Source organism: Penaeus vannamei, chromosome 11 (genome assembly GCF_042767895.1).
Source record: "Penaeus vannamei isolate JL-2024 chromosome 11, ASM4276789v1, whole genome shotgun sequence".
Classification (NCBI taxonomy): Eukaryota; Metazoa; Arthropoda; class Malacostraca; order Decapoda; family Penaeidae; genus Penaeus; species Penaeus vannamei.
The window spans coordinates 2,211,966-2,232,869 of record NC_091559.1 but is presented as its reverse complement, the minus strand read 5'-3'; the positions used below and the strand labels follow the sequence as shown (position 1 = coordinate 2,232,869).

Sequence of the window (20,904 nt, the reverse complement as noted above, 5' to 3'; positions counted from 1 at the left end):
GAGGATTGCCTTTTGTAATATCCTGATTCGTCATATCTTATGTTATTCACAGTACTATTTGAATGTATTTCAGGTATATGGATATTGCATATTAATCTTCATTCTCTTTACAGTTGAATTCCATTATGGTTTCATGTTAGATATTTTATATACCCTTTGAAGATTGTTTTTAGTATAGAATTAGATCAAATATTATCAGGAAATTTAGATGCAATATTGGAAATTAGGATTGTGAACAGATTATATGTATCAATAGTCCTTTTTAGACATTAAGAGCATTCTTGTACTATATTCATAAATTTTTATTTGATGGATGGAAGGGTAAACTCCTGCTTTTTTTCCAGGGCTGGGGGATGATGGGTGCCATACCCCGGATGGCAGGCGGGGGCGGGTATGGTCCTGTAGGTGGAGTGATGAATGTCCCTCAAGGGTGCAATCACCACTACCATCAGCAGCATGGCCCTGCCCAGCACTGTACCCCAACCTCCCATGCATGCTGTGATAATCATCATCGTTTCCCAGTCAACATGCCATCAAACATGAACAATATGGGACCTAACATGGCTATGGGACCAGGTATTCGTCCAGGTATTGGGCCTGGTTTTGGGGAGATGGTCAGGCCAAACATGTGTCGGCCAGGAGATCCTTCTATGTTTCGCGGTGGGATGCCTCAGGGACAAGGGCCTCTCCAGCAGCAACAGCAGTCAGTGCAACAGCTTCAACAGCAGCAGCAACAGCAGCAGCTTCAGCAACAAACACCATCACAGCTGCAGCAGTCTGTTTTATCTCAACAGCAGCAACAGCCACAGCCACCACCACCCAACATGATGGGTCCAGGGTCCCATATGATGCCTGGGATGAGAGGAGTGGCACCACACCCACCTGGCTTCATGAATGCCAACATGATGTGTCGCATGCCAGGACCAGGAATGATGCCACCTCGTGTCTTGCCTCCTGGAAACATGGCAAATCCTCAGGGAGGAACAGAGCGACCCAGTGCACCTGCCACTTTCTGGGAAGAAGGGGAGAAGAGGCGCAAGACAGGGGGGAGAGCCAAGAAGCGCTTTAAAGGTGTTTTGGAGAGAGCATCACCATGCCCAAATGTTGATGTAAGAAATATCCATGGCGAACACCCTCGTCCTAATATGAGTGGACAAGGTGGCCCTGGACCCCCACATTCTGGACCTTCTTTTATGGATGATCCAAGTGGTTATCTGGCACAACAGACTGCTCTCTTAAATAATACCATGGCAGGAGGTGGCATGGGACAGTTCTCTCCCCAAGCACCAGGCATTTCACCAAGACCTCCTCCACCACCACCATCCCAAACAGGAGCACCAACAGGTGGAACAGTAATGCCACAACAACAGATGCAACCAAAAAGTCAGGCTGGTGTGCCACCAGTAGGGAATAGCAATGTTACACGTGCTTCCCAGTTGTCCTCTTCACCTGCTGTGGTTCCTTTGCCAAGTAATGTCCCATTACCAGCAAGAGTCAGTAAGGCTGCAACTCATACAACAAACACAGTCATGACAACACCCTCTGTCCTTCCCACACCTTCAACACACACAAGTGTAACCGGAGCCCCCACACCAACCCTAACCTCGCCACCAACCAGTACCTCAACTCCAACAAGTCAACAGACCTCATCCAAGGGGGACTCTCAGAGAAGCCCACCTGTTGCAGCAGAAAAGACAGCAAGTCCTCCAGAGGGTGCCAAACAGTCCCAGGGTCAGGCTGCTGAAGGGGAAACAGCCTTGTCTACATCCATAGCCAAGGCTGAGTCTAGTAGCCTTATTCACACTACAACAGTTACCTATACCTCCTCTGCAACTCTGACCACCAACACTAAAATTACAAATTCAATACCAATATCAACACAGTCAGAATGTTTACCACCAAAAGAAAAAATAGAAACTGTGTGTTTCAAACCAGAAGAAGATCAGTTAGTAAAAGTTAAGCATGAGGCAAATTCACCTGAAGAGAGCATAAAGCCATCTGTTAACATTAACATATCAAACATTAAAGAAACAATTAAGTCTGAAAATTGGTGCAAAGAGGTATCAAGCAACATGAGTAGTTGTGAAAGCACAGGCAGCAGCCCAGATCAGGCAGTTAGTGGGGGAAATGGCAGCGAAGGTGTTGCAGCTAATAAACCCCTGACACCTGGCCCTCCAGGCGTAAGTAGGGCTGGAGGGGTTACTCAGTCTCCATTGGAGATGGTGCAAAGTATTGTTAGTAGCATTCCTGTGCCATCCTCGCTAGGGCCCATTCGACCAAGCTCCCAACCACAGCAGCCGCCTCCTCCTCAGCCACCCCCTCCACCACCTCCCCAACCGCAGCAGTTACCACAACCACCTCCACAGCAACAAACAGCACTTCCAGTATCTATGTCAGCAGGAATGTACAATGTGCCTATTTCCACAAATGTAACGGTGTACGGTGGAGGTAATTCAGCTGGGCTAGTCCGTGGTCCAGGTCCTGTTTTAGTAGGAGGACCACCATCTGCCCAGTCAGGTGCCTTTGTTAGCAGTGGTAATGGATGTAATGGCCCAACTAGTATGGTTGTCGTTTCCTCTCAGTTTAACAATAAGAACAATGCAACCCCTGGTGTGGCTGTAACATCGGCAGTTGCAGGTGTTGTTGGAGTACCAGCTGCAATGTCTCAAGTACAGGTTCAGCAGCATATGGCTTCTATGCAACAACATTTACAGCCACAGATTCAGCAGCAGCTACAACCACAGCTTCAACCCCAACTACAGCCACAACTTCAGCCACAGCTACAACCCCAATTGCAGCCACAGTTACAACCACAAATACAACAGTTTCAGCCTGTACAACCAGTGGTGCAACTAGTCAACACCTTTGCCACAATGCAGGCTCCAGTTATTATACAAAATGGTGGTAACATTATCCAGTCATCCCCTAGTATTTTACACAGCCCAGGTGGCATGATTGCTGGTCCCACACCACTAACACAAGGTACTATCATGGCTGGACAGTCCTTAGTTCCTGTTACTGCAGCCACTTTGGCCGTGGAAGGTACTCATCATCATCCTCAACAGCAGCAAGGCCAAGTTGGGCAGCCACAGTCTTCACCACATTTACAGGTGGCACAAGTTGTCACTACTGGACTAACAACTGAAACAGTAGATGACACAAGAGCTAGTAATGCCTCCACTCCGCACGCTACTTCAGTGTCCACTCCCTCAACTCCACATTCAACTCCAGGATCCACACCAGGGTCAGACACCCCCTCCAGTGCTGGTTCCTCTGGAGGACGCAGACGGAAGAGAAGACGAAATTCATCAACACCACAGGGAACTGCTGCCACTCAATCATCACCACAGCAGCATCAGCAGCAAGGATTGGTACCAGCTATTATCATGGGAAACAAAGTTCCTCAACACATGGTAATGAATGGCCCCCATATGACTCAGGTGGCACCTTATGGTACAATGGGCACTGTGGCAGCAGCTGGTCAAATGGCTCAAGTTGCTACAGTTGCCAGTCAAGTGGGAGGTGGACAAATGCTGCAAGCAGCAGCAGCACAGGGAACTGGTGCTATCAATGTTGTTCAAATGGTTGGTAATACCTTACCAAATTTACCTGTGCAAGTTCACAACCCAGCAGCCATTCTTGTAGGTTCAGCGCCTCCTCAGGGAGTAGTGATAAACCAGCTTGCTGATGGAACGTTTATATCAACAGACCCAAACACTGGCATGTCATATCCTGTTCAGCTACAGCTCTCTGGTGGCCATATTGTTGGTGTTACCCCAACAGTTAGTGGCTCAAGTGGTATGGTAGGCCCTCTCACTCCTGGAGCAACTGCTGGTGGAATGCCAGCAATGGTGGCTGTGCGACCTCCAGTCCCCCACACAACAGCAGTAGTCAGTGGCCCAAAGGTAGTAAACATCTCTCCTTCACCAGCAACATCACAATTAGGTAGCACAGGAGTCCATGTTTTACCTGTGACGGCAGCTGCTGCCACATATCCAACTCCAGGGACTAGTGTTAGTCCTGGCCAGGCAGTGTGTGTAGGCCAGGGTGCTGCTCCACCAGTAGTTGTTACATCAGAATATGTTGGAGGTCAGCCAGTTGTCATGGGTGGGGGGGGATGTAGTAGTAACACAACAGTAGTTCAGCACAAGACCACTATAGTGCAACAGCGCACAACTCTGGTTGCAACGCAGGGGAATACTGACACAGGCACACGGTCCTCAGTGTCAACGCAAACACCTGGTGGATTGGGAGAGAGTGATGTGAGCAGTTCAGATTGTGTTGGAGTTGCAGCACCATCATCCCCTTCTCATCAGAGTGCAGAGGTGACCACAACACGCCATGATGAAGATGCCACCCCTCCTACAGACCCACCCCATCCACTTCCACCACACTCCCCGGACAAGAATAAGCGTACCATTCCTGAGGAGCCCCACAGTGCGTCCACTTCAGGTAAAGTCGATGTCACAATGCCATTGCTAACTTGCCTGATGTAGTGCCAGTGATGAGCCAGAGCCAGTGTGGGGCCAGAGCCACTAAACGCGGTGCCGCTGTGTTCCAGAGGAGGCGGTGATGTGCGGCCGCGGAGTGGTGTGGGGGCCGCATAGGGGCCACCACTACTGGCCGGCTCAGGTGCTCCACCAGGTAACTACATCACAGAATAACTGATACACAGCTTTCTACATCTTGCCTCTTCTAAATTAAATGTAAACACATGTCTGCACTCCTTTTAATTCCTTTCAACCTTTCTTTAGTAGTATAATGGTCTATTTTCCTTGAAACACTTTGACAAGTTATTTCCATGAGCCAGGGATTGATGTAATTTAAATTTACGATAAAAGCATATGTGATGAATTCATTCATCTAGCAAAAACAAAAAAGGGAAAAGGAGAAATAATTGTTTTCTGTAATGTGCTAACAGCACAAAAGTGCATTATTAAGCATTTTAACTGAAATATCTTCATATTTTTATATGTCCTTGTATTGCTATAGATTTCTTATTTGATATATGAAAATACTATATATATATATTGCCTATTTTATTATTCAGTTACATGAAATAATAATTTGTAATATTCACTCATGAGTTATATATATGCACTGAGTTCTATTGTTAGAGTTTTTATTGAAGCCAGGACATATAAATGATTTAAAGTTATTTGATTCTTTTAACAGTTTTACATCTGAGAATATTAGTTTTATCAGAATCAATATCCTCATTTATGCTTACACCTTGGCTTGTGGCAACAAACATTTTAATTATTTTTCTTTTCTCAGTTTCTCATTCTATGACAAACACCCACATAAACCTGTCACATAAATATCCTCTAAGACCATATGTACATTGTTGGTCTTTAGATTATAGTCAAATTCCTTTTAATTCTCATTCTTTTGGAAGTTGATATAGTATGCTGGAGGGTCATAAAGATGAGTCAGCATTTTTTAAGATTAAAATCAGGTTTAGATACGAATGAAGTAAGACGTAACCTATATTATCTTTTGTCTAAACAAAACAACTTCCAAAATAATGTTTTTTCGTTTGTATGTACATTGTGTATGTCTGTTTCTGTGTCATGCACTCAAAGACAGGACTGCGGGTGGTGGTGGATTGCTGTGTGTTGCTGATGCTGGTGCTGAGTGCTTCATGTTCTGGTTTTTACAATTTTTTATTATCATTTTTTTTTTTTACAGGAGACCATAGTAATAAAGTTACAAATATATATATTTTTAAACTTCCCAAGCTTTTTTTCTGTAACATTAGACTATAGAAATGATAAGATGATTATTATGGGGATTAAAGTTAACCTCCCACTGATATTGTCTGAGATCCAATGTATTCCCTCTCTGTCATGGTATTTTTATATTATCTAAAGCACTTCCTCATAGATTTTGATGATTTTCTTTTGAATATTTATTCACTTATAGTTGCTGCATTAGAAAGTAAACCGGTTATTCTATTATGTAATATCTTTCATCTTTTACAAATCTATTTTGATTTAATGTGCCAAGCATTTCTGGCAAAAATATTCCAATTGAACTGGATCTGATTAGGTAATTATATAATTTTGCCTTAATGAAGAAGCCACAAACACAACCATGTGAACTGGGGTTTCTCTACTAATACACTGGAACTTGTATTAAACACCCTTAAATATGAATAGGTATGCATGCATGTATGTATGTATGTATGTATGCATGTATGTATGTATGTATGTATGTATGTATGTATGTATGTATGTATGTATGTATGTATGTATGTATGTATGTATGTATATGTCTCTATATATGTCTATATATATACGTCTATATATATACGTCTATATATATATGTCTGTATATATATGTCTGTATATATATGTCTATATATACATGTCTATATATACATATATATACATATATATACATATATATACATGTATATACATGTATATAGATGTATATACATATATATACATACATATATATATATATATATATATATATATATATATATATATATATATATATATACACACACACACACACACACACACACACACACACACACACACACACACACACACACACACACACACACACACACACACACACACACACACACACACACACACACACACACACACATATATACATGCATACATTATTTATTTATTTATTTGGGTGTGTGTGTACCATAGATGTAGTAAGTGATGTGGTTAGCTTCCTCAGTAAGAATACACCAGATAAGGTCAGCTAACCAACATAGTCTTACCTGATATACCAGATCAAGATAGAATGAAATAGTAATTGTACTGGTTTCTCATTATGATCTGAAATATCTTCAAAGATATTGACTATATGGCTTCATTATCATAGTTTCACGTTAGCTCACAACAGAGGCTTTGTGGAAAACCCAGATGTGTTACGGTTTGATGAATATTCTAGGTTCTATAAAGGAATTGCTACCCAGTTAGTTACTTCTACATTGGGAGTTTCCCAAGATTGGAAGTCAAACGATGTCTGTGACAGGGAGAGAGTAAGAAATTTTCTTGGATCTTCAGTGAATGTTAGATAGTTCAAAGGCAACAAGATCTTCGTCACGCCCCATTTGAGGCAGAAATTTAGCGAAAGTCAAAACTCATTTCTTACATGTCCTGACACTGCAGCTCATAGCAACCAGGACATGGCACAAGGTCCAAGTCAAAGGTGTTAAGCTATTAAAGAAAGATTTGCAATAAAAAAAAAAAAAAAAATGCATCTGAGAAGTATTACCTTGTTTGGCTTCGTTTTTGGTAGATTGCGTGTTCATGAATTACACCTTTTCTAGACTGGTAGGATTGAGCATCCCCTTATGAGTTTCAATGATTTTTGAATTATCATTTTTTTTCTTGTTTGCCTGTGTTGTCCTTGGATACGGATGATTGCAAATGATGCAGCCTTCCTTATTTTCATCCTTTTGCATTTGCAGTGCCTCACGAGGTTGCTGTGTGTTATTTGTTATATGTTTTTTTTTTTTTTTCCTTGACACTCTCCCACTAATTTTTTCCCTCTTTCACCAGCACAATTCCTTTACTATGAATATTTTTATTTTTATTTTTTCTAGATCATTGATTTAATTTGCCTCAGGAAAAATATCAATAATGATTTCCATATATGAGAGCAATGAAGATATGCTCTGCAGGGATTAATTGAATACTACATTTTCATGAATGTTCTTTATATTTTGTTGTTTGATACTGTTTAAGGTATTATTATGTAAGGTATTATTATTCTCTCTCTCTCTCTCTCTCTCTCTCTCTCTCTCTCTCTCTCTCTCTCTCTCTCTCTCTCTCTCTCTCTCTCTCTCTCTCTCTCTCTCTCTCTCTCTCTCTCTCTCTCTCTCTCTCTCTCTCTCTCTCTCTCTCATTCATATATATGTATTATTTATATTTCTTTTTTTATTAATATTATTTTTTAAATTATTATTAATATCATTTTCATTAATATTTTTACTATTACTGTTAGTTTCATCATTCATATTTCTATTTGTTCTAATCCTTATTAAATCATAAGAATTTCAGTTTACCTTGAATATTGGCTTTAGAAATACAGACATTGTGACCGTTTTCTGTAATAATCAATATGCTTAGCATTGTCAATAACTTTTCTTTTTTGTTTTTTAATTTTTGGTTGGATGTAAGATCTGTCAGTATTTTTACTGCCTCACAATTTCTTCTGGGGATGTTTTATGCTTATTTAATGAGAAAAACCCTTTGATTAAAATTTAAAGTAAACTTATTGAAATGAATGAAGGTTTACATATATCAACATTTCTAGGAATACAGAAATAAAGTAGATATGGTATGATGGATATGGAAATTATTATGGGTTCCATAATTGTAATACTGATAACAAGTTGTTTTGAATATGTGTATTTTCATATCAAAATTATTTTCTGTTTTCTCCTTTTTTTTTCCATTTCATTGCTATTTTTGGAATGGCATTCCTTACTGTATGAATTAATGAAGGAATTGTGTGTCTTTGGTGAAGGTTGCCTTACTAACTGGTTTCATTAAAGAAAAATTTCAGTTAGTTATTCGTTTCCCCTTGTTAAAATGGTTAAAGTAAAAGTTATTTTGATATGAATTATAATAAAGAGAAGAATAACAATGTTGATAATGATACGAACAGTAGCAGGATAATAAGTGGTAAAAAGCAGACATACATCTTAGTGACTGTCACTTCCATTGTTTTCACCTTGAACCATACCCTCCCAGGCTGGTGGTGAGTGTGTGGTGCAGTGGTACGGGGATCACAGGGTGGACACCGTCAAACATTCCGTCCTATCCACGTTCCCCATTGTACCTCCTAGGGTGCCAACACGCCGCAGGTAATTTACTCTCTTTGTTGGGTTCAGAGGTCTAAATCTCAGAATTTTAATGTTTTAATGTTTATAGGATTTAAAGTCTTCTCTGTAAGTATGAGTGCAATGAGGTTAGAGAATTTTGTATTTAAACTTTTCAGAAGCCTTTTTGTTTGTCTTTGTATACTTGAATATTATTCTTGTTGTAGATATGATTCTTAGGTATCTGTTTTTGTCTGAGAAATGGAATCTATAAAGGTAGATTTGTATTTTTGTGTATTTGATTATAGTTTCATAGGACTGTCCAAAAATATGAATGTATGTTCTGCCATTCTTCTGACTTGACTTACATTTGTGTCTATCAGTCTTTTATTCGCAATTAGAGCATAAATAAGGATGATATATTTTAGTTATTGACTAAAATCATAATTCACCCATAATTTCAAATCAGGTTCAGAGAGTGACTGGAGATTATATTTTCAGTGTGCGAGGGAGAGCTGCATTAGACAAGGCAATAGCTGAGGCCATGCAAGACAATGCAATCAGCCACCAACAGTGTGAAGTTCCTCAGCCAGTAGCATTGGAAGGCATGCCAGCGGACTCTCCAACCACCGTTGTTGTTGCTGTGAACGGACCTCTGATTGGACTGGGAAGTGGACCAGTTAGAAGAATGCTAAACAAACCAGCGAAACCACCCTCGGAGCCCCAGCATTTAAATATACCTCATATGAACCAAGTGACGGCACGGGAGAACAAGACTGCTATAGGAGGTGGAGCTAAGTGCCTTCCAGCCTCGCTGGGAGTGCTGGATGGACAGCAGCTCCTACCACCCCAGGCTGTGCAGTCTCTTTCTCCTCACACCACGGGACCTACGAGAGCAAGACGCAGGCGGAGGATCAGGTGACATGGGCCGCAGAGTTGTCTATAAGCCAAGAGTTATAGTAATCATGACACAACCATAAGTGCGATTTATATTTTGAATCCAATGTAGGTCATTATGGTATTTATGTATATCAACTTTTTTATGATTCCTTCAATTCTTTTATTTAGCCTTAGAGAAGGCTTTTTGACTGACTAATCAGGTTTTTGGACAGCTTTTATTGGTTAGGTAATACAACATGACTGGCTAATTTATGTTAATTTGAATATCAGTGTTATATCACTGAACATGCATTGTTATTATTTCCAAACTTCATGGTATTTGTTACTATACAATCATGTTCTTGGTTTATTAGACTACTTGAATCATGTTACAGAAGAAAGAATACAATGCATATTCCATACTTCAAATTGATAGGTTATATGGTAGCTATTCAAATATGATGATTGAATATAAAGTGAATTTTATTAGTGAGTTGAATGATATATTATTATGGTATATAGTAAGGAGAGTTAAAGCTTTTGAGCCAAGTCAAATCCAGCATCACGGGTGATTAAGTCAAATGAGAGATCACCTACAGTATCAAATCTTTGAGTAACTAATATGCATTAAGGAAACCATCAAGAAATTCTTGCTGTATATGGCATGGTAACAAAAAGGTGAATAGATGCTATGATTGGAGTCCATTATTGCGGTGTATGAGATGAGGCAGCATGCTATTCTAAGAAAATGGATGTACTCAGGGTAAACTTTGTAGTCCACTAATTAGCCCGAAGATACTGCTTACATCACTAATGAGGAAGGCAACTGCAAGTAGATTTCAGTAGCTTAAAATTTGGAAAGCTTTCGTTTTACTGTAAGAATCATTACCGATAGCCTTTTGGAAGGGGAGAATGAAATGCAATGTAAACTATTTAGGACTCATACCCGACATTGAAATTTTTTGTATTTTGATCAACTAAAAAAACTTTATTTACTTGACTTTTACAAAGGTTAGTGAATGAGGTTGCTCTGGATTCTTTCCTTTGTCTTAACATCAAATGGGATTGGGGTTAATAGCGGGGACTTTATTTGCGTCTCATCAGTGTTCCTAGAAATGTGAAAATGGCAATGAAACACACGACTTTAAGATGAAGTAAAATAAATATCATCATTTGCAGCAGATATCAAAACCAAGCGCTGCATGATGATATTTAATCCTTTAATATGCTGCTCTACTTATGCAGGTTGTTGAAAATTTCACACGATGAAGTATTGTTTAGCCTTCATGTATAGTTTCTCTGTCAAGGGGCCTTACATATTTGTGATTTCTCGTCTTTCTTTATTTACATTTTTGTTAAAAAAACAAACTCATTCTAACCATTAATGTGCATATATTTCAAATTAAAAAAATATTTTTGAAAATCTTTAGTGTTTTATACTTATTTGATATCAATTTTAATGGGCTTATATATCACTGTCTAATGATACATAGATGGTATATTTGTATTTTTCATTCTATTCTTCTTTGTTTATTTATTTTTAAAAATCATTATTGAATAAGCAGACTATAGTTGTCTTCCACCAAAGTCATCTTCATAGGCTTTCCAAATTTTAAGATAGGCAAATGAACTGATTCCTCAGATTATATCACACGCTTTAAGTCTTTGCGATAAAATTGAACCAAGACGCCCCAGAGCTTCACGTAAAACAGAACAAGACAAAGAAACGGCAAGTCACACTGTGCAGTCCTCATCTTGTGAGCTTGTCAGCGGGTTCATCGTAGACTTTCTACAAATTCCCAGAGTTATGTCATGTGTTTGCACTATCGGGAAGTTGACAGTTTACTTACAACCTCACAAAACCCCCGAGACGGCAAGGATGTCTAAGGTGCCTTGAGTGTGCCAGTATTAGTGGAGAGTTAATTTGTGATAGTGCGCATTTTGTACACCATTAGTTAATTGTAATCTTTGCCAAGCTTTGACAATAATTGGTGAGTTTAGAAGATATAAATACAGCGTTACAAAGCTATCATTGTAAATCAAAACTTGTAAAGTAAGTTGTTGATGTTGAAGGATAATTTTTATGACAAAGACACTACAATCAAATAACCAAGAAAAACAGTAACTCTGATTACAATATTGGCTGAACTCGCCTAGCCATGCAAATATTCCCTTTCAAGTTCTAAGTCGGTGCTTGACCTTGAAAAATAGCAATTTGTACAAATATGTAGTGATCAAGCACTTACTTAGGAGTTTAACCATGGTTCCCTTTGCACGTGGTTCTCTATTATCCATGTATGAAGAAGACTTACTACCCAGGTGTGGTGTACGTAGACTGCAGTGAGTGCGATAGTTATGGTAAAGGCACGGCCATTGACATGATGGTCTAGAAGGGAGGGAAGCATGGAGACGTTGGGGAAGTAATATTTATAGTTTTTATTGATATTTAATACTTCTTGTTCTTATATTTTGTTGAGACATGCATACTTTGCATGACTGTTATCGTTGGAAAGGATATTAGAGAATTACTTGTACTTAATTTACTCTTTTCCAAATTGCCTTTAAAATATACTAAAATGTCTCTGTGGATACAGTAACAGTTTGTGACTTTCCCCATTGTGTAGCACCTTTATTGAGTACAGCTCTACTCAGGCAACCATTAGCAATGAAAAATAAAGTTTTGATTTTTTCATCAGTACAGCTGAAATTTTTTGGACATTAAAAATGTTAATGTAAGCAATTTCAGGGAGTTTAGTGTGGCAGTGTGTGGCTTATGCTGGAACTAGTGTGGTTGTGATTCTGGGGAACTAAATGACTTGCTTATTTACCCCAGTAGAATAAATATATAAGAAGTCAGATATCCTATATATATTGATATGTAGATACTAATTCAGTGTCAAAGTGAATCACATACAAGCTTGAAACAAGTAAAATATCCTAGACCCTATGAATATGTACCCACCCCCACAGCTTCCTGATCTCAAGAAACTGGTGCTAGGAAAGGCAAATTGGAAAAGAGTTAAGAATGTTAGGGATGTCTGGTTTATTATTGCGTCTTGGCAAGGATAATTGAGCTTTAGATAAACCTCAACTTGTTCCCAGAATTGCTTGTTACGACACATCTTCCTCATTGCCTGCATCTGCTACTGTTTGTCACTCTTTCAGTTGTGGGTTTTACTTAGGTTTCATCTTTGAAGATTTAATTTTTTTCAGATTATGATTGAATCTGTAATACATCTCAGATATGGCCAAGTTGTTTGCCAAATTAATTATATAACATTAATAACTGGTAAGTACAAAGTATCTATTTCAAGTTGTGTAAACTTTTTTTTTTTCATTTAATGACAAGGAAAGGTACCAGTGAGTTGTCAAAAGTCAAAGTAAATGTATATTTTAGTACTTGAGGTTACTGAAGTGTTTCTATGGTATGGGTTGCTTGGGAAGATAGCCATGTATCTTTTTAGAAACTCAGTGTATTGATGGAAGTCATGTCTAAACCACACCAGTATGTGTAGGAACATGATAGACCTGCTGATTGTGTGCATTTTAATGACTTCTACCAATGTACTGGTGTGTACTACCTTTACTTTACCAGCCCACATGCCAAAGACTGATTACTTCTCGTCACAAGGTCAGGTGATGAGGGGCAAAGTGTGCACCATGATTTACCTTTTTAAAGTTAGTAAAAAATATATGGTATGCGTTTTTTCCTGTTTACAGAGAAGGGATATAGCTTGTTTCTTAACCTGTTTATTTGTATCCACTGCAGATTGCTACTAGTGTTGCCAGTGTGCACAATTATCCATTAAAGAGTTGATTGGATTTGTTTTATATGTATATTTTATAGAGATTGAATCCTTATGTGTATATGAAATAAGTATTTTTTTCTTTTTGCACATTACCTTGTAGCAATTACTCCAATCATATGTTAAGTACTGTTGTAGGGAGGGCAAATATGATGTTATTCCCACTAATATGCATATTAGAACCTTGTTGTACTGAGTTATCAGTCTGTGGGTGAGTGTACAGGAGAGGCTGTCTTGATGTGCAACTCGCCCACTGTATTTCTACTTAGTGGATCTGGTAGACAGTGTTAGGGTTAGAATTATTCAAGATTTGTGCACCCTATGGCAACACTTGTTTTCTGCAAGCCAAAGACACTCGTTGAGTTGCTGTACAGGTTCAGGTTGTTCGAGCTTAGATTAGAGATAGAGAAGTGTGGTTTATATTGTATGTACAGAAGAAATATTATAATATGGAAGTCTTAGATTTTTTAAAAAGAAGATAACGTCCCAGTTTTAGGTCAGTGATGGACCTTTTGTTAATTAACCACCAAGTGGTTTGTTTCTCTCATGTTCAAATATTAATATGGGTGTGCATTCTCCGTTGCCCATTTGGGTCTGCAAGTAAGATGTATATTTTGTCTGTAAGGTATATAAGGAGACACACCCATATGGAACATTGTTGCCTCTCACAAAGTTTCAGCCTCTTGCCAGTCTGCAGTTTCCTTGGATGTAACATCTTCAGAAAGAGGTGGATGTAAAAACATCCGTTGGTTATTTACCCTAACACAGATAAATATAGATAAAGAATTATCGCTATTCCTAGAATGAATGGTTAGTTTTAAGGGGACATATTTTTATCAGTTTAACTGTTTTTGGACCAAATATTACTGCAGACTGTGAGTGGTGAACATCTTCAAAACCCATTTCCCACATTATCCTTCTGTCTACCCTTTTCCTCACCTCTCATAAGGATCCCACATCACTCCAATCATTTCCCAAGGTACATATTAGTCTCATTTCATCACCATTATTATCATCTTCTTCATGTCCTGTGTACAGGAGTAATTTGTTTGCCACACTTCTGGACACCCCTACCTAAGAGGTATCTTGATATTATACTAGTTTCTTCTTTTGCTTTAACAAACGTGTCAAGCTTTATCCAATACACGATTTCAACTTCTGACAGTTGGTTTTAATATCCTCTTGCTTTCCAAAGTGTTTTTTTATATTGTGGATTTAAGATGAGTAACTTATGGATGTTAAAGATCATTATGTTCTAAGTACATGGTTATTAAACCTTCATGAAGTGAATAGAAGAAAAGAATTGGAATACAAACATGACTTAATCATAAAATGATTTTAAGGTGACAGAGCAAATTAAACAATACATTAAACTACTAATTGCTCTATCTCAACCCAGTTAATTCCAGAAAAAAGGGTGCAATTCCTTTTCTTCTCAGATATATGGTAAACAAAATTACACTAAGGGTTAACTTAGCCTTAGATTTTCATTAGAAGGCAAAGATAAGGAAAGAAATTTAAAAGGGATATTGCTAAAATACAACCATGGTTACAGATGGGTTGAGCAAGAAAGGAATAAAATTTTATTTGGTTTAGTGGTACAGGCCATACTATATTTTGTACCTCAGAGCATTTTGTATTTGTTGATCTTTGCTACTTCTAAAAAAAATGAAGTTAATTTATAGCTTTGCCAAGTAAATGGTGAACTCATCTATCTCATTTCCAATATGGGTAGTATCATCCAAGTATCACTTGTAATTTAAAAAAATAATTATCTCACTTTTGGTATTCATATTGTGAACAAGACCTACCAAAATTAACAAGTTAGAACAATGATGTACTATCTCATGAGACACAAAAGGCAGTTTTGTTTTAATTTATCTTTTCTCACTGCTAATAAGGCAATAATAGTAATGTAGTTAAACATGCTCTATAAATGAAGTATGTAATGATATGCCTTAATTGCTCATGCAACTAAGGCATTCAGTCTATGACAGAATAATGAAAAGAAGAGGAAATTGAGATTAGAGTAAGATGACCAAATGACCATAGAGTAAAATGACCACATGACCACAGTCAATGATTTTTGCTAGTGCCAGTATTTTCTGTCTCCTTTTGGAGAAATAGGAATTAATGCATTTAGATAATTATTCCATGTCCAAATTGTTACATGCACAGGTGCAGTTATGAGTGCAAAATTAATATTTATTATTCTGTTCATCTGATTCCCATTAATGTGGAAGGATATTATGCATGTATTATTTACTACTCAATATTCTCTTATATACCATTTACTTTCTAATATTGATCTCTTCAGTCTTTCAATAAGCAGTATTATTAATAATAAAAAAAGTCCCTCTTACTTTGGGTTTGTTTTTATGAAAATTAGAGATTAATAAAATCAGGATTTCTTTTACCCATTCTACTTGATACAGCAGAAAAATACTAGAATTATTCGTGAATTTTTGTAACACTTTATCAACAATAATTTTGTGAAAAAGATAATTTGATTTTTTATGTGTAAAGGAATCCATAATGTATTTGTAATGGTTTTGAAACACTATTATTCCTATGGTATTCATTAACACGTTTTGTAAGCATACTTTAGGTTTGTTTTCAAATATATAATCAAACCACTGAGGTACCAAGTCAACTCTGCTGTTAAATGTGAACTTGACCTGATGGCTAATATGAGTAATCTACATGTGTGTTCATGCATACAAGCATGAATGTTCTCAGTAATTAAATGTTTACTTGTGTGCCTGTCTCTGAGCTTTGCACCAAAGAATGTAAAGTTGAGAGATATTTCTGATTCACAATGCAGGGTTAATCATCTGCTTTAAATATATAAATATCAGTGAAAAATCAGCAGTTGCCCTTGACCTTGGGTATCAGATTAACTCATTTGTCTAATTAGATAATGCATAAAACTGGTAATAATATACAATCTGTAAACTACAACTTCCTAAAAACAAGACATACTTTTAAAACAATTTATTATTTCAAATTTTGATAACATAAAAAAAAATCATGATACAAAAAGTATTTTGAATTCATATAACCTTGACAGAACAAAGGAGTTGGAAGACCTTTAGTCTATACCTAAGCTATTGCATTCACATACAGAAAGTTTGATATCAAAACTAATCTCATTTAAACTCTTGTATGGCACTTACTGATCAAATTTGTTATAAATTTTTCATTCTTGTTCTCCCCTGTAGACAACAATATTCTTGTCAGTCTCATGAACCTTAATTTCGTACAAGGTCACCTGGCTCGGAAGTTGACCCTGGATGGCCTCATATATGACAACTGCGACATTTTCTGTAGTACTGACGAGATTTGAATCCCTGAAGAGAGGAATTTAGATGTGATAGCTGCAGAAATATTCAACCATTACTGTTGCTATCATGATACAAAGGTGTTGGTATGGTTAAATCTAACCTTGCATGGAGAAATCAATTAAATGATAGATGAACAGCTTTTAAATCATATATGGTTATATAAGTTGCTTGACATTGCTATTTACAATGAAATGTGCATCTTATATAATGCAGTCAATACTGGATCTATTAGGTTTGAACAAATAGTTCATATTTCCAACATTACATAACTTGTTCCAAACAAACCAAATAGATCTATGCTCGATTTAAGATATCTGTCATTCCTAAAATTCCAATTGATATATTACAAAGTATACAGTTCTTGCTTCAGGTAAAGTGAACCACTTGCCCTAAGCAACTCAATAAACACTAAGACATTTTATCTACACTTACACTACTTCTAACTACATGAACACAATTATAAATACATAATGTGAGTACAAAGATTACCTGAAACAAGGCCCCAGAAATTAGGGATACATCAGACCATGACTATTTATCTGGAGTATCCACTTCACTGCTGCCATCTTATGAGTGTAGTTTCACTCTAAAGGTTATGATTTTATGATTTCGTGTTTCACTTTATATATCTATATAACCTAATCAGATGCAAGCCAATATTATGATTTCGTGTTTCACCTAATCAGATGCAAGCCAATACAATTCACAAACCGAATCGCCCACTGACCTAAAGACAGGGACGTCCAAATCAAGATGCTTGTGGTCCATGACATCCATGACTACGCTGTTGATGATCTGCTTGAGGTCTGTCACATTCATCACCATCCCAGTCACGGCATCAACAGGTCCTCGCACTGTCACTTCAACTGGAAGGAAAGTGTTGAATCAACATTAGAAGTTCATTACAGAACATTCAAAATAACATTACAGAAGTTCAGATAATTTATGTTGAGACTAGAGGAACGTAAAAACAGAATCACAAGAAGGATGAAGATCGATGCAATTTGCGAAATACGAGATGTGGAATTCCTGCGAAATAAATCGTGAATGAAATATAAGAATAGCAAGATAGGAGCGAGGTTGGATGAAAAGGGAAGGATGTGTGTGATAGAAAAAACCCTCGGGTATTCTGAATCTTCATGAGATGAATCCTAAATAGCAAATTGCGAAGTAGTGCCTTACTTGTAATAAAACAGAAAAGTGGAATACTTTTCTTTTTGCAGTTTCATTTTAATGTGGTTTTAATGTGCATGAGAAAGTTCAATATGATCGGATTCGAAATGACCGTAGATCTTGAAGGTCAATAATTTCAGTACAAAAACGCACAGAAATATGATTATTTTTATTTCTTAGGTATGTACATACACGTGGCTACACGTCTATCCAAGTAAAAAAATCTTTCAGATGAGTATCTTCTAACAATGTATGATTGTAGGACAAAACATTGTAGGGATAATTTGTCCCATCGTCTACTGCGCCATGTCTATATACAACTTATTCGTGTGAGTGAAGCAGTATCGATGAAGGTTCGGTACAAGAGACACGGCCACGACCGCAGGCAGTGCAGGGAGGGGCTGCGGTACACTTCTTACTGCTCGGCCTGTGAAACGCTTACGGTATTGTATACTGAGTTTCGGTCACTGGAGGAAATACCAGGAATAGATGAGGTACCGTACACGATTCGATGTTTAGAGGGGTGTCGCGACGCACCTTTCGACTGTAGGGAGGTAGAGTAAAATTGGCCAGAGATTGAGGCAAATTTACCCGATTTTTCATGTGAAAATGATATCGCCCATAATCTTGGTCACTATAGCAGGACAGGGCATGAATGGTTCCAGGAAAAGTACCAGGTAAAATATGAATAATGATATACAGAAGATATAGTCAAATCCAAGGGGCACAGCTCCTGCACCCCCACCCCGTGGGAGGCCGCTACTCCTTAACCCACCGCCCAGTATAATAAAGAATCCACCACCTATGTACGGCAGGATAGAATATAGGATAGACTCGGCATCAGGCATTCCCTCATGTCGGCCGTATGTTTTTTTATACTGTCGAAAATACGTGGAGAATTCCTTGCATAGGCGTAGAGAGAGATTTTGAAATGGGGGTCAAAGTTGGTTTCCCCCAAAATTGCCGGGGTCCAAGGGCAGCGCTCCCTTTCCTATGCCTATACCTTGTCTTCCATGGCGGGGGTTGGGGGTGCCACCCCAGGAGAGGAGTCGCAGGGGCACCGTCTTTTTCATTAGACTATTTAGTTATTCTAAGTATATTATTATTATTGTAGCGACGTATTTCGTAAATATTATTCATATTCTACTCCACAATTTCCTCGGTACCTCTTATGTCCTTCCGGCCATCAGGGCCAAAAATGTGACGGTTTAAGGGGGGGGGGGGGGGTTCCGCGGCAAGTATTCTGCATATATGGGTAGTAGGAAGTGAAGAGAGGAATCCACCGATACCCCACTATCGTCGCAATCGTTCGTGTCATTCTTCATAGCTCGTCTTTTGTAGTCCGCGAGTGTTCTTTGCTGTGACAGTGGTGTGACTTCCAGAATCCGTTCCGCTAAGAACCGCAATTGCCTCTCTAGCAGCTAAATGGGAGAGCGGGTGGTTGTTGAATTGCACTCATCCACGAACTCAGGCACTTACTCAAATGATAAAAAAGAACAATGATGGCGATACTGATATAAGAACCCCATATGATAACATAACCCCAGAACATACTATATATATATACATATATATATATATATATATATATATATATATATATATATATATATATATATATATATATATAAACACATGTATATGTATACATATATGGGCACACACACACACACACACACACACACACACACACACACACACACACACACACACACACACACACACACACACACACACACACACACACACACACACACACATACATACATACATACATACATACATATATATATATATATATATATATATATATATATATATATATATACATGCATACATACATACATATGCATATACACGCATACATACATATATAATAAACATAAACATAAATACATGTGTGTATGTATGTATGGTGACGGTAGTGACCTCGATTCTTTTGTCTACATTTGAAGTGATATAATTGATCAAGTCAACTAGGTAGTGGACTGTGGAGCTACCCTTGGTATTTCCAAATTGGCTATGATCTAATTTGGGGGCGAATATTTTCCACAATTCTTTAGCAATTATTCTCTTGAGTATTTTGCAAGGAATGTGGTGTTGATGAAATGGGCCTAAGGTCATCGAGAAAATTAAGTGGATTTGTTTTGGGAATTGGGACTGTGATAGCACGCTTCCATAGGTCAGGTACCACGCCCTCAGTGATAGAGCAGTTAAAGATGTCGCAGAGGGGGGTGGCGAGGTCGGGAGCGAATTATCGCAGTAATCTTAGCGGGATGTCATCAGGGCCAGGAGATTTACTTTTTGCTATCCTTTTTAAATGTTGATACACGTCGTATTCGCTGACAATTGCTTGTAGAGGGCGCGAGGGTAAGTAAGCTGGCAGTTCTGTTGTTTGTAGTGGTGGGAGTAGCTTGTTGGTGTTCGGAAAGTGCCAGTTGATGATGTTAGCAGCGCTTTCTGGCGAGTCGGCAATTTCGCTGATGTGAGAGGGGTAACTGTCACTTCTTTTGTCACCGATTAAATTCCGAATGTGGCTATACCACGATTTGGGATTTGCGTCCCTGATTTCGTCAATTATTTGCTTATGATCATTTTTCTTAGTTGATCTTATCTCTTGTCTAACTTTTTTGCCAAGTACTTTGTTGCATCGGTGTTTCTCGTGTTGTAGGGATTTTGTCTTGTTAGGATAAGGTCTTTGATCCTGTTGGTGACCCATGGTTTGTCCTGATGGTGGGTGGAAGTTCTTTTTAAGGGGGAGCAGTTGTCAACTTGGTTCCAGACTGATCTATAAAATAAAAGTTGGCATTTAGTGTTCGGGTCGGGGGCGTTGAGGACGTCGGCCCATTCATGATGTGTAATCCATGATCCGAACTCGCGGATTTTAGAATCAGGGAAT

General features: G+C 38.1%; 2 protein-coding genes across 2 annotated transcripts; one reads left to right on the top strand and one right to left on the bottom strand.

Moving 5' to 3' along the window:
* Nucleotides 1-346: 346 nt before the first annotated feature.
* Nucleotides 347-14,650, top strand: LOC113823283 (uncharacterized). Its single transcript, XM_070126885.1, has 4 exons — nt 347-4,452; nt 4,562-4,644; nt 8,736-8,848; nt 9,305-14,650. Exons 1-4 carry the CDS (start codon nt 354-356, stop codon nt 9,723-9,725), a joined length of 4,716 nt encoding a protein of 1,571 aa, XP_069982986.1. The 5' UTR covers nt 347-353; the 3' UTR covers nt 9,726-14,650.
* A 1,817-nt stretch (nt 14,651-16,467) lies between these two features.
* pr (6-pyruvoyl tetrahydrobiopterin synthase purple) lies at nt 16,468-17,698 on the bottom strand (the record flags this gene model as incomplete). Its single annotated transcript, XM_070126886.1, is given in 2 exon segments — nt 16,468-16,838; nt 17,560-17,698. Coding segments are annotated over 2 exon segments (290 nt in total), but the record flags the coding sequence as incomplete, so codon positions are not given.
* Between the last annotated feature and the right edge of the window lie 3,206 nt (nt 17,699-20,904).

Excerpts from the sequence above, each read along its gene's own strand:
- LOC113823283 (XM_070126885.1), top strand. The coding sequence starts at position 354 with ATGATGGGTGCCATACCCCGGATGGCAGGCGGGGGCGGGTATGGTCCT. Across the intron at positions 4,453-4,561 it reads CCACAGTGCGTCCACTTCAG|AGGAGGCGGTGATGTGCGGC; the intron begins GTAAAGTCGATG and ends GCTGTGTTCCAG. Across the intron at positions 4,645-8,735 it reads CGGCTCAGGTGCTCCACCAG|GCTGGTGGTGAGTGTGTGGT; the intron begins GTAACTACATCA and ends ATACCCTCCCAG.